At 43.9% G+C, this 19,657-nt stretch overlaps 1 protein-coding gene and 1 long non-coding RNA gene across 3 annotated transcripts; one reads left to right on the forward strand and one right to left on the reverse strand.

Moving 5' to 3' along the window:
- Nucleotides 1-226: 226 nt before the first annotated feature.
- On the reverse strand, nt 227-15,480 carry LOC137342735 (E3 ubiquitin-protein ligase TRIM63-like). Of its 2 annotated transcripts, none has more exons than XM_068006896.1 (9): nt 15,131-15,480; nt 14,010-14,176; nt 11,136-11,301; nt 8,558-8,653; nt 7,264-7,497; nt 6,150-6,172; nt 5,065-5,189; nt 3,802-3,867; nt 227-982 (listed from the first exon to the last, which is right to left on the reverse strand). In XM_068006896.1, the coding sequence occupies exons 1-9, from the start codon at nt 15,287-15,289 to the stop codon at nt 972-974; spliced, it is 1,047 nt and encodes a 348-aa protein (XP_067862997.1). In that variant the 5' UTR covers nt 15,290-15,480; the 3' UTR covers nt 227-971. The 2 variants fall into 2 exon arrangements, with proteins under 2 accessions (XP_067862997.1, XP_067862996.1); XM_068006895.1 differs by having other exon boundaries at nt 11,136-11,304.
- Nucleotides 15,481-15,651: 171 nt separating this feature from the next.
- On the forward strand, nt 15,652-17,981 carry LOC137342878 (uncharacterized). The gene is made up of 3 exons (XR_010967384.1): nt 15,652-15,731; nt 17,161-17,234; nt 17,842-17,981. It is a non-coding gene; the product is annotated as an uncharacterized lncRNA (long non-coding RNA).
- Nucleotides 17,982-19,657: the final 1,676 nt, after the last annotated feature.

A 19,657-nucleotide genomic window follows, 5' to 3' on the forward strand; every position in this document is an offset into this window, starting at 1 on the left:
TTTGTTAGTGTGAGGACAGGACGGGCTCGGCTGTGATAAACTCCTCCCCCCCAACACCATTACAACAGTCGGATCGTCTGCCTACACTCATAGGAAGAATGACGATTTGGATTGTGGCTGGTGCCTCAGCACAAGTCAACATCGTCAGAAGAGGGGAGAGAACTGAATGAGGAAAATAGCCCTCCCTCGCAACAAAACAAATAAAATAAATTCAGGTAAACTGGAGAACGTCATATAAATAAGTTTATTTATGCTCAATAATTTCAAACAACATACAGGCATGAAAATGAAGTAACTATCATAATGGAGCTTTTAGGGCCACTTAAAACCGAGTTCTCAGGAATCATCTACACCCCAAAAACCTCTTCCTCTTTCAGATGCTGACTGACCTGAGGACTTCTTGCAGCATTTCAAGTTTTTATTTCAGATTTCCAGCGTTCACAGTCATTTTATCTGGAGAATTATCATCCTATAATTCAAGATTTCATTTTTTTTCTCTCTCGCTACATCTGCCATCTACAATGTATTAAGCTTCCCTTAAGCGTAACTTAGAGAACCTTTTGGTACAAGCACTTTGCTCATTGCTCACTGGGGTCTATCGCAATGTAGCGATTCTCAACAAGAAAGCTAATTGTACAGCAGACATACTGCAAAGGGTAGACTTAAGCTGCTTGTATTTAAAAAATACAATGAATTATTGCTCCATTGTATTATATACAAAAATAATAATATATAAAATGTACAAAACCATCCATTTTGCACCATATAAAAACATTTTTTTTTGTTTTTTTTTTAAAAACAGTTTATGAACAAAAGAAGTTTATTGAACAAATTTTCCTTCCTCCTCGGCTGTCTGTGATACAGGGGCAGAACAATCCCAAGTATTCACAAGAGGTCTTTCACGTTGGAGGTGCCTGAAGTCTTCAAACGAGATGTCAAAGGTTCGTCAATCTCACACTTCGATGGCAACATCACTGCTGGTCTGTGGGGAGGGAACATGAAACAATCACTATAACTGTGCTGATCCCATGCTTGCTTTCCCACAAACCCCTCCAGTGCTCCTCCCTGCTCCCCTCAATGTCCCGACCCTTGCTGGGGTTGGGGTTAGGGGTTGCCAACTCTGGCTGGATGTATTCCTGGAGGTTTTATCACATAAGCTCCTCCCTCCAACTGCTTCACCCTCACGCTCCCGCTATTGGTCGCCCAGCATGTCCATTCTCATGGCCTTCTCACGGCCAATTGGAAAGCGAACTAACTCTTCGTTACCAGATTGGACTGCCAGTCAAACAACCTTTTCTTTCCCAACTCCAACATTTTCATCACTAATAAACAAAAGTGTTGAAAGGATTTTTTTTTAATGCCCCTATGATTTTTCTCGGGTTACTCCCAGCTGTGTCCTGCAGATTAATTTTCAATTCCTGGAGACTCCAGAACAATCCAGGAGGGTTGGTGACCCTAGCTGGAGTCCGGTTCTGTGCTGTCCCCTCAGCACCTCTTCCAGTGGCCAATCTTCCTGTGTTTGTGATTGTCTGCGGCCATTGTTGTGCTTTTCCAGTGTTTGGCGTTTTTATTGGGAAATACACCGTCAGGATTCCTGCAAGGCGCAGTCTCGTCCAGCCCTTACAAGGCCGGAGACATAGCATGAGGTTACGGCCAGCGGTGAGAACCCCCCACCATGCTAGGCGTTCCACCATTCCTGACTCTCAGAGGGAGCCAGCGTAGCAATGGTGGAGTTGCCAGCCCACCAATTGGCATAAGTAATAACTAATAAAGTGCCAGCTATAGTTTACTGGGTAGCACTCTCGCCTCTGAGTCAAAAGATCGTGGGCTGAAGTCCCATGCCAGAGGCTTGAGCCCATAATCTAAGCTGACACTCCCAGTGCTGGCACTGAGGGAGTGCTACACTGTCAGAGGTGCCGTCTTTCGGATGAGGCATTAAATCAAGGCTCTGTCTGCCCTCTCAGGTGGATGTAAAGGATCTCATGGCACTATTTGAAGAGCAGGGGAGTTCTCCCCGGTGTCCTGGGCCGATATTTACCCCTGAACCAACATCACTTAAAAAACAGGTTATCTGGTCATTATCACATTGCTGTTTGTGGGATCTTGCTGTGCATAAATTGGCTGCCACGTTTCCCTACATTACAACAGTGACTACACTTCAAAAGTATTTCCTTATCTAAAAAGCGCTTTGGGACATCCTATGGTCGTGAAAGGTGCTATATAAATGCAAGTCTCTTTTCCTACCTGGCATTCCGGACCTAAATCCCCCCCAAAGAGAAACAAGTACGGAATTTTTTTTTTACTTAAGTGCAGCCTCCTTACAAAGGGGGCCACGGGGGGGCACAACTTCCCACTTTCCAGGGTATGGGGAGGGGCTGACAATCCTGCCCGTCCCCCAGAACTGGCACAGTGCTCCGCATTTTTTCAGCCTCTGGGGGGGGGGGGGGGGGGGTAGATGGGTACCTGCGATGCACTCCTAGTGGCATGGGTGCCTGCCAATGCCAGTGCAAAATAAAGAACTGCCCCCTGAACCCGCAGAATGGCGGAGATTCCCAGTGGCATGGCCCACCACTTACTCTGGGCGTTTTGCCCCACACACCCTGCAGACTTTCGACCACGTAGATTATATTGCAGTCGGCTAAACTACCGTTACTACAAAAAACAACATTGAAATGTGATCTCAGCGTCCGTCACACCTCGTTATCGGTGTTATGGAGATGGAGAGTCTTATTATTATTGAACCAGAGAGCTGCAAAATTCTTTGACAAGACCACTCGTTAACTGTGACAAGAAACATATCTGCAGCTTCCAGATGTGAAACCACAGCCAACAGCGGATGGACTAAAAAAAACCCGGGGGGAGGAGTGAAGATCAAGATCAACCAGTCCATAATTTTAGCTAAATGATCGGCAAGTGCAAAATGGGATTTCGACAGGAGTTACCAAAGTGAAAATTGCCCGGCGTGTGCCATGACCAATAACAAGGACTCTCCCGTTAAGCTCACACTGTCCAACGTGCAGCTGAGCCACACTGGTCTGTGCTGGGTTCGCTGATGTCAGGCCGGGCAACAGCAGGGACCCTTCTATTAGACTCAACAGCCTTGTACTAAAGAGGTGGGGTGGAAATCAGCCAGATTTCCCACTCCTGGTTCCAGTCCAAGGCTCACCCATGAAGGATAGTCACCGACTCCATTCCTCTCCCTGGCCACCGTCCAAGGCTGAACCGGTCTTAGCTTGACCCTGAGCTGAGCTTCCGACCACAATCCTCTCCATCACCAAGACCGCCTACTTCCACAATTTCCTTCACCCCACCGTTGGCGGCCGTGCCTTCAGCTGCCTCGGCCCTAAGCTCTGGAATTCCCTCCCTAAACCTCTCCGCCTCTCTCTCCTCCTTTAAGTCGCTCCTTAAAACCTACCTCTTTGGCCAAGCATTTGGTCACCTGTCCTAATATTCCTTTATGTGGCTCGGAGCCAATTTATGCCTGATAATCACTTCAGTGAAGCGCCTTGGAAAGTGTTACTATGTTAAAGGCGCTTTATAAATGCAAATTGTTGTTGATTGGTATCTTGGTTGAAGTACTGAAGGGTGGCCAGCAACCTTTGAACTCTACCCCAGCAAGAGATGTTGCCAACTGAACAGCCACCTGCTATATTTAGTTGCACTGATGGTGATCTCATTTAACCCCGCTAGATTCAATTCCTCTGATGAGCTCTTTGTAAGCTGCCTGCCAGGTGTGGTAAGGTGCACTGAAATGAGAGGCAACCTCAGTCCTATTTGAGTAGAATGCTCCGTTTTGCTCACCATTAGCTTGATCTTCTGCTTCATCCTCTTCCTCAGTCTCCTCCTCTTCTTCCATCTCATCATCATCTGGAGGGAGAACATGCAGACCGGTCACTCAACTTTCCTACCAGTGTATTTCCAGACTGGCTTTTTGCACTTTTTATTTTGAACTAGAATTGCTTTAAGATGAATTCCATTAAACCCAAATGTTTGGCAGGAGGTTTCTGGTAAATTTTGCGCAATTCCGGAATCGAAAGTTGCCCAATAATCACACAGCATTTCCTAACATATTTTGGTTGAAAATCAAGCCAGATAGATACCAAGAATATTCTTAGAGTACCCCGGAGCTCAGTTGGTAACTTCACTGGGGAGAAAAAAAGCCTTTAATTTGTCTAGCACCGTATTACATCTCTCAGAAATGTCTCAAATCACTCAGCGCAGAGGCGATTACTTTCTTTACCAACCCTTGTGCACTGAGTCATGCAGGTGAAGTAGGTCCCAGGCTCGATCTCTGGTCTGTGCTGAGTTATCTGATCTCAGTCTGGGGCAGCAGTAGGAGTGCAACAATTAGTCTCTGTCCCTGGGCTACGGAGGGGGGAAATCAGACTGGGTCCCCACCACTGGTGGAAAGCTCCACCCCAAACCCGTTTCATTATATCAGGTGAGGACATGATTGGCTTTAGCCATCAGGCCCCGCCCACATTCAAATGAGCTGCCAACATTCACTGTCTAGTTTTTATTAAGGGTCACGGAAACAGGGCGGGTAGATGGAGTTAAGATACAGATCAGCCATAATCTAATTGAATTGCAGGACAGGCTAGAGGGGCTGAATGGCCTCCTCCTGTTCCTATTTTCACCCTTTGTTTATCCCCTCAATTTGGAATTTATTGAAACCATCCTTGTGGCCATTCTGAAGAGTGTTGAATTATGGGCTGCTGTGTGCTGTGGGTCCCCAGGGGTGAAAGGTCAGTGTGCCGACTCACTGCGCTACATAAGAACATAAGAAATAGGAGCAGGAGTAGGCCAATCGGCCCCTCGAGCCTGCTCCGCCATTCAATAAGATCATGGCTGATCTGATCCTAACCTCAAATCTAAATTCATTTCCAATTTCCTGCCTGCTCCCCGTAACCCCTAATTCCCTTTACTTCTAGGAAACTGTCTATTTCTGTTTTAAATTTATTTAATGATGTAGCTCATTAAATAAATTTTCTCTACACTCTACGCTCTCTCCTAGGCCACAACATTCATTTTTTTGCCAAACAGCAGTGACTGCAATCATCGTACCTGTTCCAAATGTTATATTTTTCAGGGTTTCCTCTGCTAGTTCCAGATTCATTGAAAACTGATCCATGTTCTCAAACCCTTCATCGGATTTTGGTATGTGAGAGGTTCTGGAAGCATCAATGATTCTGAAATTTGAATTAAAGAACAGAATTCAGGTGCATTGAGCAACAATCAATCTGAACAATTCCTTTATCATTACTGCATTGTACTTAGAAGAAAGAACTAACTGCCAATTGGCAGTAATTGGCAAAAGAACCAGAGGGGAAATGAGGAGAAATTATTTACGCAGCGAGTTGTTATGACCTGGAATGCGCTGCCTGAAAGGGCGGTGGAAGCAGATTCAATAATAACATTCAAAAGGGAATTGGATAAATACTTAAAAAGGAAAAATTTGCAGGGCCACGGGGAAAGAGCAGGGGAGTGGGTCTAATTGGACAGCTCTTTCAAAGAGACAGGACATGCACAATGGGCCAAATGGCCTCCTTCTGTGCTGTATGAGTCTATGAATTTGCATAGCACCAAATGTCCCAAAGATAAATGGCCAGATAATTGTTTTTTGGTGGTGTTGGTTGAGGGAGGGATGTTGGCCAGGACAACACCTGCTCTTCTTCAAATGCTGGGCCATGGGATTTTATAAGCCCTTCTGAGAGGGTAGGTGGGGCCTGGAGTTAATTTCTCTCCTGAAGACAATGTAGTACTCCCTCTGTACTGCATCAAAGTAGTAGCCTAGATTATTTGCTCAAGTCCTGGAGTGGGGCTTGAACCTATGACCTTCCATCTCACAGGCAAGAGTGTTATCAACTGAGCCAAGCTGTTATCAATTTAAAGCCCCAAAGAGAGTCTTCAGGAAAGGAAACTAGAAATTTGGCACTGCCCAGTTGATGCAGTTATTCAATTAATTTTGATGCTTTCACTCAGGAAATACAGAACTTAAACAAAACTGTTACTGTAGTGGAAGGTACAATTCCGGATTGAGTTCAATGTGCTGGATAATTAACTTAATAGAGAGCCTCGATTTTTTTCAAAAATAGGAAATAATGAGACACGAGCTTAATAGAGAGTGACTAAACCCAATTAAGACTTACTTTTGCAGGAGTTTCTTTGCATTCTGTGGAAAAGAAAAGAAAATTGATCAGAGGTTTGAATATTCCAAATAAAGACAATTTTATCATTTAATGTAAAGAAAATCTTTCTCAATAAGTATTTAATCTATCAGTGCATTTATAACAAAGTACAGGGGATTATCAGCTTGTACACACTGACTTGTGTTCGCTCTCTCACTCTCGTTACATGGAAAACGCCATGACATTTATATGTTAAATTGAAGTTTGATGATTGGAGAGATAGTTAGCGGCATCAGGAGGAGTGAGAAGCAGGGGTTATAAATATTAAGCACAACCAGCTTCCTTGCTAGCTTTAGTGGGTGAACTGTATCACCCAGAACAGTACTGAGCCATTCATGGATGAGGAAAAATCCCAACTTTGAACTCCGCTCCTCCCAAGTTAGTTGCTCTGAGTCAGGGCAGAAATTGCAGAACTCTCCAGGGCTAGAGAGGGGAATTTTGGGTTCAAGTCTCTGGAGTGAAACTTGAACCCACAACCTTCTGACTTACAGGCAAGGATTCTACTTACTGAGAGCCACGGCTGACTGCGTGATGAACTGACTGGGCTGAACTGCATAGAATTGTGACTGTTGTGAAGGGCTCTGTGTTGGCACAGAACCCATTTCTTTTTGGGTGGGGTAAGAAGGACGGTCTTTGCTAACATTGAAGTGGAGGGAAGTAGCTGACAGTCCAGGCTGTTCAAGGTGGGGTCATGGTGGTACAGGATTGAGGTCGGGTGTGTGGGCAGCAACTGGCGTTGGGTGCGTTGCCGCACGTCTGGGCAGATGCTCCAGTGCCGATGCCCAACAGATGAGAAATGCCGCAGTTCTGGAGGGGCTGCAGCATCTCAGGCACAGTGTGATCCAGCAAAGGAGGAGGGTTCATGAGATGGGCGGGGGCCAAGGTGCCTTAAGTTCTAAATTTGTTCATTTTTATCCATGAGCAATGACACCACTTAGTATTATATGTATCATACTGTGTGTTAATAGGATACAGCACAACAATACACATATATCACACTGTGTGTTATTGGGTATAAGATTATGCCAATAGGTCTATTCAGGTATTGGCAATGCACAGCACAAGTGTCTCTTACAATGAGGAAGGCAGCAATTCCGGGCTCGTCCATGAATTGAATGGCATTCTCCACCAGCTTGGAGGAACCCTCCAGATGTTCTTTGTACTGCCTGATCAGACCGTTGATGAATGACACTTTCCTCTCCTGTTCTTTCGTAATTGATTGCAGCATATCTTCTTTCCTCTGTTCCAGAATGGCATATAAGCTGTCAAACTTTTCTACGAGGGAGTGTTTCTGGTGTCTGCTGTTCTCCTGGAAAAAAAAGAGGCAATAAGAAACCTTCATCACACGGTCGAAAGCAGAGGTTACCATCTTCCCCCAGATGGTGACATTGATCCTATGTTTCACCCCATGGACAGCAAGCCCTGATTAGATTGCGTATGGATTGGGAAAACCTATTTGAATCCAGTGGTTGGCCAATTGGTAACGAGGGAGCATAGACTCAGGATTTTCACAAGAAGTTAAAAGAAACTTTTCCACACAGACGATTGCTTCACCACAAATGTCACTCCCAGTGAGGAAGGCAGCAAAGTGATTCTCGACGAGCCTGTAATAGCCACCTTCCTCATTGCCGGAGACACTTGTGGAATGCTTCATCAGTGCTCAGTGGCAAATGAGTGACTGTCGTCCGTGCTTCTAACTTTCAACCCTGCACTTAACCAAGTATTTATCCAGATTTTTCTTTTTGAACGAATGAATCATCTCAGCATTGATTGCTTTTGCTGGGATTCAGTTCCTTAAATTCACTCTCCTTTGTCTCCTTTTGAGGTTTGTTCATTTTATACTCTCACAGTCAACAACAACAACAACAACATGCATTTATACAACACCTTTAACCTAGTACAAAGTCCCAAGGTGCTTCACTGGAGCGATTATCAAACAAAATTTGACACTGAGCCACATAAGGAGACATTAAGACAGGTGACCAAAAGCTTGGTCAAAGAGGTAGGTTTTAAGGAGCGTCTTAAAGGAGGCGAGAGAGGCAGAGAGGTTTAGGGAGGGAATTCCAGAGCTTAGGGCCTTAGTGTCTTAGTCTGAGCTAAGAAGTCTGTTTAAGCCTATGATATCAACTCAGCATTCTAAAGGATTTCTGAAAGAAAATTGGGTTACACCCTGAATGCACATTCCTGATCCCTGGAACTTTTTCCTTTTAAACGGAGTTATTTTACGTGGGCTATTTTCGGAGAGATGTAAGGAACTCCTCTGAACATCACTAATATTGATGCGATTAGCTGTTGCCATGGAAGGGAAGAATGCAGGCATCTATTTCAGGGACACACTGCTCAGAATTCTCCTGTCGGTTATTCCATACCTCGATACTTTTGGATGTCTGTTCCAACTGATCTGTAATGGCCTGGATCCTGTCATTGCCTGCCACAAGCATGGCAATCCCATCAGTCAGCTCTGTCTGTGGGAAAAACAGCAAAAAAAACATGTTAAGGACTGATTCCAGAGACCATCACCACTGCCCCATCAACAATCAACAAAAAACAAGATTTGAGACAGGAAATCACAATTCTATCTTGTGATCTTTACTGTAAATTGTTAAAAGTTTATTATAAGGTCGGATATGCTATTTTTTTAATATCAGTTAGTCCAGTCACACCACGTGTAAATTGGGTTCAACTTTGCATTAAAACAAATTGTATAGTGTGACTCAGGATTGAAACTATCTCAGTCGACTTTAAACATCTAAAAGTGATACATTATAAAATTCTTAAAGATCCTTTTTAACCTGTTACTGTTAACAGAGAGCTGATTCTTTATATTGTATCACATTGAACTGTAGAGTATCATATTGATTTAGAACAGTGTGTCACACTGTACAACATCACATTAATCCAGAATAGTAAGTTACACTGCATAGTATCATGTCGTTTTAGAACAGAGAGGAGCTCTGCACAGGTACACAAGATGTGATAACGTAAAGGGTATCTCACTGTTCTAGATCACATGTTACTGAACGCTGTTTTCCCGAGCCAACGGGATAAATTGGGCCTGCTAGCCTGAGTTACTCAATGCATGGAACAGTCTCACCCTAACACTGGTAATATGACAGGGGCCTTTAACCAAGACATCAACTTGCATATATATAAATAAATATAAATAGCACCTTCAACCTAGTGGTGAATCACAGAGGTGAGGTGGATGCTGAATCATAGTAAGATTTAGAAGCATGATCAAAAGTATGAATTATTTACAAAACTTTACTTAACTGCTTCCTGCCCCACACGCAGTGTGATACTGTTAAGGGTAGTCTGCTGTTCTAGATCATAATGGTACTGCACAATGTACTGTGACATTCTAGATCAGTGTGCTACCATAAAGTGTGAAGCGCTGTTCTAGAACAATGTGCCACTGTAAAGTGTAACAACTGGTTCTAGACCAATATGAAGCTGTAAACGTAACCTGTTGTTCTAGATCAATGCAAAGGAAAGGTAAGACAATCATTAGTCTCTAATTGATCTGAAGATATGCTTAACTGCAAGTATCTGCAACTGACCCAGGGAGGTGCCTATTTACAGCAATTAAGGGATAGACCAGTTAAAGCCCAGTTTCACCTCAACAGCAGAATAATAACTGTCCCTTACATGGTATAACAGTCCTCTCCTTATAAAACAGCATAAACTGTGACTTACTGCACTATATATTGATATACACTAGATATGCTAGTATTTTGAAAATGTTGTAGTGCAGTATTTTGGCAATCCTGGTACATTTCTGAAATTAATCCTGGTGAATTTGGGCTGTTGACCTGGGTGAGTTTATAGAATGTTTCAGGAATGACGCGGGACAGGAAGTGAGCAGAAAATGATGCCCTTGTGGGAGCGATAAGTTGTCACATTTATTGTCACTTTGCGAACTGAATGTCAATAAAGCAGCTCTGGCGTTCCCCCCAGTGGCTGGGTGGGTAAGTGCACTGCTTGGTGCACACAGATCAAGAGGTTCCCAGGTTCCACTCCGGGTCCGTCCTGAGTTAGCTGAGCTCAGCTAGTTGTGGGGACGATGCAATTGGTCTCAATGCCCTTGGGCTAAGGAGGAGTAAAATCAGCCAGGATCCCTGCTCCTAGACACTATCGATTGAGCCCAGTGGGTGTGTACGGACATCGGAATCCCAAAGGCCAAACAACCTGCCAACAATTGGCACCAATCTGACAGGTGAAGAATACCCGTTCGGGTGAGGTACTAGATGGTATCTGGTGCCCATACCCCAGCAAGATTCAGCACCTTTGGATGGGGAATGAGTTACCCAACTCAAGGAGACGTGAGCATGTTTAAAGAAGCACAGTGCAACTTTGATTTCTCCAAGTAAGCAGGCAGACAAGCTGAAAAGTGGGGCACCGCAGCTCAAAAGAATTCCCTCCTCCTTCCCACTGCCCCCAGGCCAGCTGTCGCACTGCGACACTCCTGCACTAAAATTAGCCTGAACGTCAAGAGGGTTTATGCACAAGGCTATGTTAACCCCTTGTTGCCCAGGTGCTTCTGAACTGCTTTACTGTTGTTGATTACGTAGAATTACATAGAACTTACAGCACAGAAACAGGCCATTCAACCCAACTGGTCTATGCCGATGTTTATGCTCCACACAATCCTCCTCCCACTTTACTTCATCTCACCCTATCAATATATCCTTCTATTCCTTTCTCCCTCATGTACTTTCTCCAGTGCCTCTATATCCTTTTTGTAATATGGAGACCAGAACTGTGCACAATACTCTAAGTGTGGTCTAACCAAGGTTCTATCTAAATTTAACATAACTTCACTGCTTTTGAATTTTATTCCTCCAGAAGTGAACTCCAGTGTTTTGTTTGTACTTTTTATGGCTTTGTTAACTTGCATTGCTATTTTTAATGATATTAAATAAATAATTTTGACCACCCAATCCTTACCTTTTGCTGTTGAAATACGTTCTGTAGAGGGGCCACCTCACAGTCCTTGTGAGCACCAAAGACCTTGCACATTGAGCAAGTGGGAACTTGGCAAGTCATGCAGTAAATGTTGATCTTTTCATCATCGTGCTCTTCACACATGGGCTGGTTCCCTTTCTTCAAAGGTCTGCTGGATGTCAAAAGCAAATATGTATTTTCATCAATACGTCACAGATGGTAAAGTAGCAACATGTGCTACATAGAATTACATCGAGTCTACAGCACAGAATTAGGCCATTCGGCCCAACTGGTCTGTGCTGGCGTTTATGCTCCACACGAACCTCCTTCCACCCCTTTTCATCTCACTCTATCAGCATAACCTTCTTTTCCTTTCTCCCTCATGTGCCTACCTAGCTTCTCCTTAAATGCATCCAAACAAAAACAGAAAATAGTGGAAACACACAGTGGATCTGTGAGCACCAGTCGAAAAAGAAAAGGCAAGTTAACGTTTCAAAAGTGTCCACCACCTAAAAATGTCTTTTTCCTTTCAGATGCTGTTGGACCTATTTAGCATTTCCAGAATTTTCCTTTTGGATTTCAGATTTCCGGGGCTCACTGTTATTTGCTTTTTGAGCCTTACTGTGTGATTGTGTCTGTTTCTTTGTTCATGTAAACTGCAGCGAAACAGGTCACTGACATCACTCCAAACACCACCCTGTCACCTTTGCACAGCAAGAGCCTGCATCTGTATCGTACGTTTAATGTATTAAAACTTCACAGGGGAACAGATTGAGTGATAACGGGAGAACTGACCAGAAGCACGGTTGAAAAGGATTGGTGTTTGAGGAGGTAATTGATGGTGTGAGTGGAAGTGGTGAAGCGGAGAGGGGAAAGGGGGGTAGAGAGGGAGCTCCAAGACGGTAGGACCCAGACGGCTGAAAGCTCCAACACCCAGCGAGGAGCACGGGATGGGGAAGAGGATGGGGAGTTGGAGGGGGCGGGAATGAACACCAGGCCAGGGTTGGAGGACAGCAGTGTATGGGCCTGGATATAGGGCTGGAGGAGGTTGCAGAGTATTTTTTTTATTCATTCCCAAGATGTGGGCGTCACTAGCAAGACCGGCATTTATTGCCCATTCCTAGTTGCCCTTGAGAAGGTGGTGATGGGCCTTCTTCTTGAACCGCTGCAGGAAGGTGCTCCCACAGTGCTGTTAGATCGAGGGTTCCAGGATTTTGACCCAGCGACCATGAAGGAGCTATGATATAGGCCCAAGTCGGGATGGTGTGCGACTTGGAGGGGAACTTGGAGGTGAGGGTGTTCCCATGCACCTCCTTCCTCCTTCTAGGTGGTGGACTTATTGGGATGGAAGGCCTATCCTCCCAGCACCAACTCTTCCTTGTCACTGGTGATGAAGACAAATCGCCAGTGGATGGGATTTTGAAAACCGACATTGATTTTTGAGATGATTTATTCTCCCTGCAATTGTGTCTCAGTGAGAATCATTGTTTATAAAGTTTAAACTCCCTCAATATTACAATTTTTACAACACTCATTGTTTTATATCAATATATTATGACATATGTGTATAAATGATTAATTTCTTGTCTAAGTCTGGCAGCAATAAATATGGTCAGCATTTCTTAAAGAAACAGCTCAGCAACTTCATTAGACTTGGGTAGTCACTGGTCAACTATTTTTATACATTTAGAAATAGCTGGGCTAAATAAAGTTACCACTGGAAACCCTGACCAGCTGACCTTGTGGACAGAGTTGCAGTAGGAAGTGATAACAACTGAGTATGTTAACAGTGAGTGAAAAGCACTCCTGGAGATGTTGTCTTGATATTATTTCAATCTAAACTATGCTCCAAGTGGGTCAATGTGCTGCCTTTGTGTGGAATTCCACCAGAAGGTTCTAGATCCCATCCTAGGTTGGTGTTGAATTTTGCTGTTCTCAGCCAGACCACCAGTTGAGGTGATATCTTCAGTACCTCTGGTTATGGAGGGGGAAAATCAGTCAGATTTGCTGCTTCCGATTGCAGTCCGGTGACTCGTGCTTGAAAGTGGACTTTGGGAGGAGATCAATAGAAAAAAAAAGAACTTGCATTTATATAGTGCCTTTCACGTCCTTAGGATGTCACAAAGCACTTTACAGCCAATGAAGTACTTTTTTGAAGTGTAGGCACTGAGGGAGCAGACGGGGAATCGGTTTAACATCTCATTTCAGCTTTGACGATAACATTTATATATTAGCTGCAAAAGCATTTTATACCAATCCCTAATCATAAATGTTGTAAAACAGAAAAAGGCTTAAAAGTTCTTTAACTTGTAGTATCAGTTCATTACTACTTATAATACATCAAAAATCTTACACCTGCGTGCACTTCCTGTGAATTTTGTAACATTCCTATGTTCACATTTAGAATGGAAACTGCCTATGTAAACTTTTCACGTTGTAATTACATCCTCCTGCCAGTAAAGGTGCTGCAGCATTACCACAGATGGGAGGGTGTAATTACAGTGAGATGTTTACGTGGGCAGTTTCCATTATAAAGATGGACGTAGGAATTTATAACAAAACAAAAATAAAGACAAAATATATGACTTAAAAATTGGGAAATGAATTACATCTGTGGTCTCTGATCCATTTATCCCCTGCCAACTAACCCTGCTTCACCTGAAGTCTATATTTGGTTGTGACTCCCCATGTGTACCACGACAGAATGGAATGATGTAAATCCCAGCAAGCACCTCAAGGAGGCATCATTGCACGAGATGCGTTGTGACAAACACTTGGCCCTTCTCCCTCCCCAAAAATGGAGGTCCCGCCTTCTCCCCCCCGCCTCCCCCCACCTTAAAACACAGGCTCGACGCAGAAGGCGTTACCGGTGCTAACCTGGTGCCTTCCTCCTTGTAGATGTCAATGATGTTCTCCACCAGTAGGTTTCTCTGCAGCCCGTATACGCCATGACGGTCCAGGATAACTTCATGTCGACATGATGGGCACCTGAATCTGCCTCCAGACACCATGGTACCTCGACCCTGCCAGTATGGATTAGCAGCCTAAAAAAAACCACATATTTATCTACAAAATATCCAGAACAAGCACATTCTCCAGCACTGCACTGGAATTGGTCAGAGTATTAAACCATATTCATCTTTTTTAAAAAACAACTTTAAAAGTTGTCACTTTTTTTTAAAATTACTGTTTTGAAAAGTTTTCAACAGAGAGATAATTAGTTAAAAGTTATTTAAATTCTATATTAAAATGGTCTCTCCATGCCTTAATGAGCTTTCCTACATTACAACAGTAACTACACTACAAAAAATATACTTCATTGGCTGTAAAGCGCTTTGGGACATTCGGAGGTCTGTGAAAGGCATTTTATAAATGCAAGTTCGTTCTTTCTTTCTTAGACCCTGCCTGGTATAGTGCTGAGGCACACAGACCAGAAGGTCCCAGCTTCAACCCGAAGTTTATTGCTGAGTTAGTTGATCTCAACAGAGGCTGCAGTTGGAGACTCTAACAGGTTTCAGTGCCCTTGGGCTAAGGAAGGGGAGGAAAAAAATCAGCCATGGTTTCCACTGGAAGCTGCCTGTGTGAGCACCAGCTAAGGGCAGGACTGGGCTCGGCTATCGTCGCTTCAACAGTTGGAACAGTCTGATGACGTTCACACAAGAGTGAGGTAAGGAGAGGGGACAACAACAACAACTTGCATTTATATAGCGCCTTTAACGTAGTAAAACGTCCAGGGCGCTTCACAGGAGCGATTATCAAAACAAAATTGGACACGGAGCCACATAGAGAGATATTAGGACAGGTGACCAAAAAGTCAACATCCATGGGTTACTGTAACCCAGCAAGGGGTCAGAGCTCTCGGAAGAAAGTTTGAAAGAAAAATTTAATTTTGCTCTTTCAAAGTTACTGCCTCGAGAGGTTTTTGAACACTGAAGGGGTCAGAATTAAAAGAAAAACCAGTCGGCTGAATTTTGATTTGACCTCGGTTAAACACTGACCTGGAACACGTCGTTGGCACATTTTCTGCACAGATTGTGCTGACAAGGCAGGATCACCACCGGCTTTTCAAACATTTCAAGACAAATAGGGCAGATTAGTTGCTTCTCCAGCGTCTCCATCGTGCTGGATTCTCGAATTATACTCGGCTGGAAATCCATCTCCAAATATAGCGCAGGCTTCCTAAAACCCTGTTGAATTGCTTAGCCTTTCCTCCTCTGTCTCTCTCGTTCCTTTCAGTCGAATTCCTCGTTAGTATCCGACGTTCCTCTTCAGAAGAGATTCAGTAAAGTTGAGCTCAGGCGTTTTGATAAGGTTACTCCTCGTTCCTTTTCTGTCTGTTCAGAGCCTGCTCATGTCTTTTTATAAAGATTTCCAGAGTCACATGATAGCTGGGGTTGGTGGGGGGGGGGAGTGGGAGAGGGGACGGGGGAGGGGAACAGAGTCCTCAACATAACTCTTCCCATATTAGAAACCTGCAACGTGAAACTGAGAACAGGCAGGACCCAGAGACGCAATCACATGTGACACTCAGCAAAACAACTTTCAAAGAAAAAATAAATAAAGTCGCTAAACTTTTTACATAACTAGAAACAGACTAAGGTCAGTTGAGAACAGTTTGTCCAAGACATCATTAAAAACAATTTTGTTTCTATAGCGCACCGAGGGAATTTTGAGAGCACGTTTACGGGGCTGAGGACAATAACGGTCACTGAGCACGAGGGAGAGGAGAATCAGAAGGTTGGGGGCAGGGGCTGGTGGAAGAGAAGGGTTTTTAGGAGACTTTTGAAAGCAGGAAGGGAAGTATAAGGAGGCACAATTTTTGGGGTCGGGGAGAATCCCAGAGAGTGGGAAATGGTGGTGAAAGAGTGGAACAAAGATAACAGGAGCGAGGACTAAGATGAAGTTGCAGAAGGTCTATCGGCCTGATTAGAGTGTCCAGAACTATTTCAGTGTGGCCGATATTAGAGAAAAAAACAAATCTCATCCCCTTACCCATTGCAAAGAATGTGCAGCTGTTCAAATATAAAATGTTTGTAAATGAAGGCCTGCAGTTTCCTCTGTGTTTGCACCCAGAGACACCCGTAATCTGGGCGCAAGAAATTACATGGCTTAAAAGATGACGAAATGTTGGGCGTAACTGAGTCACGCGTGTAGCTACAATACGACCCAAGTCTCCTCGATCTTTTATGTCCGTCCATCACACCCTCTGTCTGAACGAATCTTCGCCCACCAAAACTGGGGGACTCTCGAACGCGAGAATCCTTCGAATGGGTTTGTTCGGGGGTCTCTAAACATTGCAACCAGATTTTCAGGCACGGCCGGAAAGAAAGTCGTTTTTCTGGTCTTTTAATTGCAATTTTTTGACCGCTTTTTAAAAAAAATTACTCTCACTGAGACCTGCCCGATATTTTCTGTTTCTTTGAATGGATTTTTATGGCAAAGTATAAGTCACATTAAAATCGAAAAGCTTCCCCGATTGTAGGTTCATAAACATGTTGTGCCTGATGAGCGTGAATGATGGTTAAATTTGTTGAAACTTAAATTTTAGGACTCAAAGAAGATGTGGGTTCAGCCGTTCCTTGGGCCCCAATTGTTTAAGCTGATTTACGCCCATTTTAAGTTTGGGCGTATTCTAATGAGATTGGGAGGATACTTGGGCGTAACTTGACATCAGCAAAATGAGGGCAACAAAGGGTTAATTTTCGAGTCTCACTTCCGGGTTGCGCCCAAGGAGAAAACTTTGCCCAATGTTGGGGGAACTTGGTAGCAAAAGGATCCCCGTCAGCAGCAGAAAGGGGAAATCTGGTAGCACCAAAAATCCAAAATAGAGACCATGCAAATTCCAAAAGGTGCAAAGCTGGGTCACCGTGTTGAAGCAGTAATGCTGTCTGCCACAAGGTGGCGAAACACTGTTGATCCACTCCCCCCCTCCCCCGCTCTGCTGAGTTCCTGACAGCGGCATGTTCACTTCTGTTACTGTTGTCTTATCTATTATCTATTGTTATTAAATATGTTTGGTCATTTATAGGCTAAGCGATGGACTTCCGCCTTCCAAAGTCAAGGAGATTACATGTGGGCATATGATATATCCTGTAAAATCAGGTAAGATAACAAGGGTTTCTGTCTTCCCAGGCTTGCTATAATTATGCAGATATTGGGCAGGTAAAGGAATACTCCGGTTCATAGGGAACATGGGGTCACTTACTAGAGTGTTCTTTGGCACTAAGCACCAAGAAAGTATCTCAGCTTTAAGTTCAGAAATGAAGTGTCACCGATGAGTCTAGGCACAATGGAACAATGCAAATGAGTAAATTCCTCCATAGTACTTTCCTGGTTCTGACCCTAAAAATGACGTCAAAGATTGAGAAGGTCACGTGTCTAACACAACGCTGTCAAACTTCAGGATTCTGTCATTTGAGTGGCTGGGGTTTTTGGAACACTCTACAGACGTTTGTGATTCTCCACATAGTGAAAGAAAGACTTGCATTTATACACCTTCAGTGTAGCTGAGATCAGTTAATTCAGCACAGATCATCCTAGTCAGGGTAACTCAGTTGGTTGGTCCCAAATATCAATTAATCCATGTGGCGAGCTCATTAAATGATGGAGTTTTTTTGTGTCACAGCCTCCTCGGGCTATCTGTTTACATGTTGCTGGACTCTGAGCTTGTATTGGACTAACTGTGACTTTGCTCTTGCAATATTTCCAGGAAGGAATAACGATGGAAGTCAACAAGTGATCACATGACTTTACATGTGCAACAATGGTAACTGGTTTATGCAACTGTTGATGAAAGGCGACACCTTCAATCTGCCAGCGGAACTTGTCAGATGACATCCACATGAGGAATATCAGGTGAAAAGAGTTGCTAATGGCTATGCTGTCAACTAAAAGCTGTCGAAAGGTCAGCGCTTACAAAATTTTGATTCACAGTATATTCCACCTCACCAAACACAATGTTCTTGCTCATTCCATGGACTCTTACCTTCTCCTGGCTGGGGTAGGATGGCACAACAGTTGACCAGTGGTCAAGATATCTTCACCTATTCAACCCCCAGTGCCCATTCTTTGCAGAAAGCAACACCAGGTGCACACGTTTCTACAATGGGAGGTACATTTGTGAGGATTTATACAAGGGAGTAATTCCACGATTCCACGCTGGCAGCGGGGAGCAGGATTTACATGGAGCACTGGTCAGAGACAGGGAGACAACACTGTACCCGATTCCTGACTCAAGCTCTCTGCAATATAGCTCCCTGCTGGGAGTGTGGGATTGTGGAATTATCCCTATATTTGTCTTATCACACCCCGCAGAAATGTCTTAAGGAGCCAAGAGTGTCCAGGTACACAAATGACTTTAAAGCTAGTGTACAGGTACAAAAAGTAATTAAAATGTTGGCCTTTATCACAAGGGGGCTGGAATACAAAGGGGAGGAAGTGATGCTTCAGTTGTACAGAGCTTTGATCAGACCCCATCTGGAGACTGTGTTCAGTTCTGGGCACCGCACCTCAGGAAAGATATATTGGCCTTGGAGGGGGTTCAGCACAATTCACCAGAATATTACCAGGTATTGCACTGGAGTGTCAGCCCAGATTATGAGGACAGGTTGCACAAACTAAGCACATATTCCTTTTAGTTTAGGAGGTTGAGGGATGATCTAATTGAGGGATTCGATAGGTTAGATACAGAAAAATTATCTCCTCTGGTGGGGGGAATCCAGAACAAGGGGACACAATCTTAAAATTAGAGCTAGGCCGTCCAGGAGTGATATCAGGAAGCACTTCTTCACACAAAGGGTAGTGGAAATCTGGAACTCTCTCTGTTTTTGTTGAATGAGGGACGAATGATAAAGAAAGTATGTGCATTTATAGAGCACCTTTCATGACCTCAGGACATCCCAAAGCGCTCTGTGGCCAATGAAGTACTTTTGAAATGTTGTCACTATTGTGTTGTAGGAAATGCAGCAGCCAACTTGCGCACAGCAAGATCCCACAAACAGCAACGTGATAATGATCAGATAATCTTTTTTGGGTGTTGGTTGAGGGATAAATATTTGGCCAGGACACTGGGGAACTGCACTTAAACAAGGGTCAGCACCTTCCAGGGTGGAGAATATTGGACAAGAACGAGCATTCCATATCCAATCAGATGCTTCGATAAATATCTTCACTCTTGAGACACTTGTTAGTCACTTGAGACTTTGTTGCTCGTGAATCAGCCTCACTAGGGAACAGATTTATCACATCACGTGGCTGGATTTGACCTCCCTTATGTTTATTGATACCCTGTCCCAGAATTGCTGGCGCTGCGAAGTTAGAATCAGGTGTCCAAGTAACTTTGCTATACCCTTCATTCAGTTCATACAGTGCCAGAATAACGCAAACATAGAATTACATAAAATGTACAGCACAGAAACGGGCCATTCGGCCCAACTGGTCTATCCCGGTGTTTATGCTCCACATGAGCCTCCTCCCTACTTCATTTTACCCATTCAGCATATCCTTCTATTTCTTTCTCCCTCACG

This window comes from Heptranchias perlo, chromosome 26 (genome assembly GCF_035084215.1).
Source record: "Heptranchias perlo isolate sHepPer1 chromosome 26, sHepPer1.hap1, whole genome shotgun sequence".
NCBI lineage: Eukaryota > Metazoa > Chordata > Chondrichthyes > Hexanchiformes > Hexanchidae > Heptranchias > Heptranchias perlo.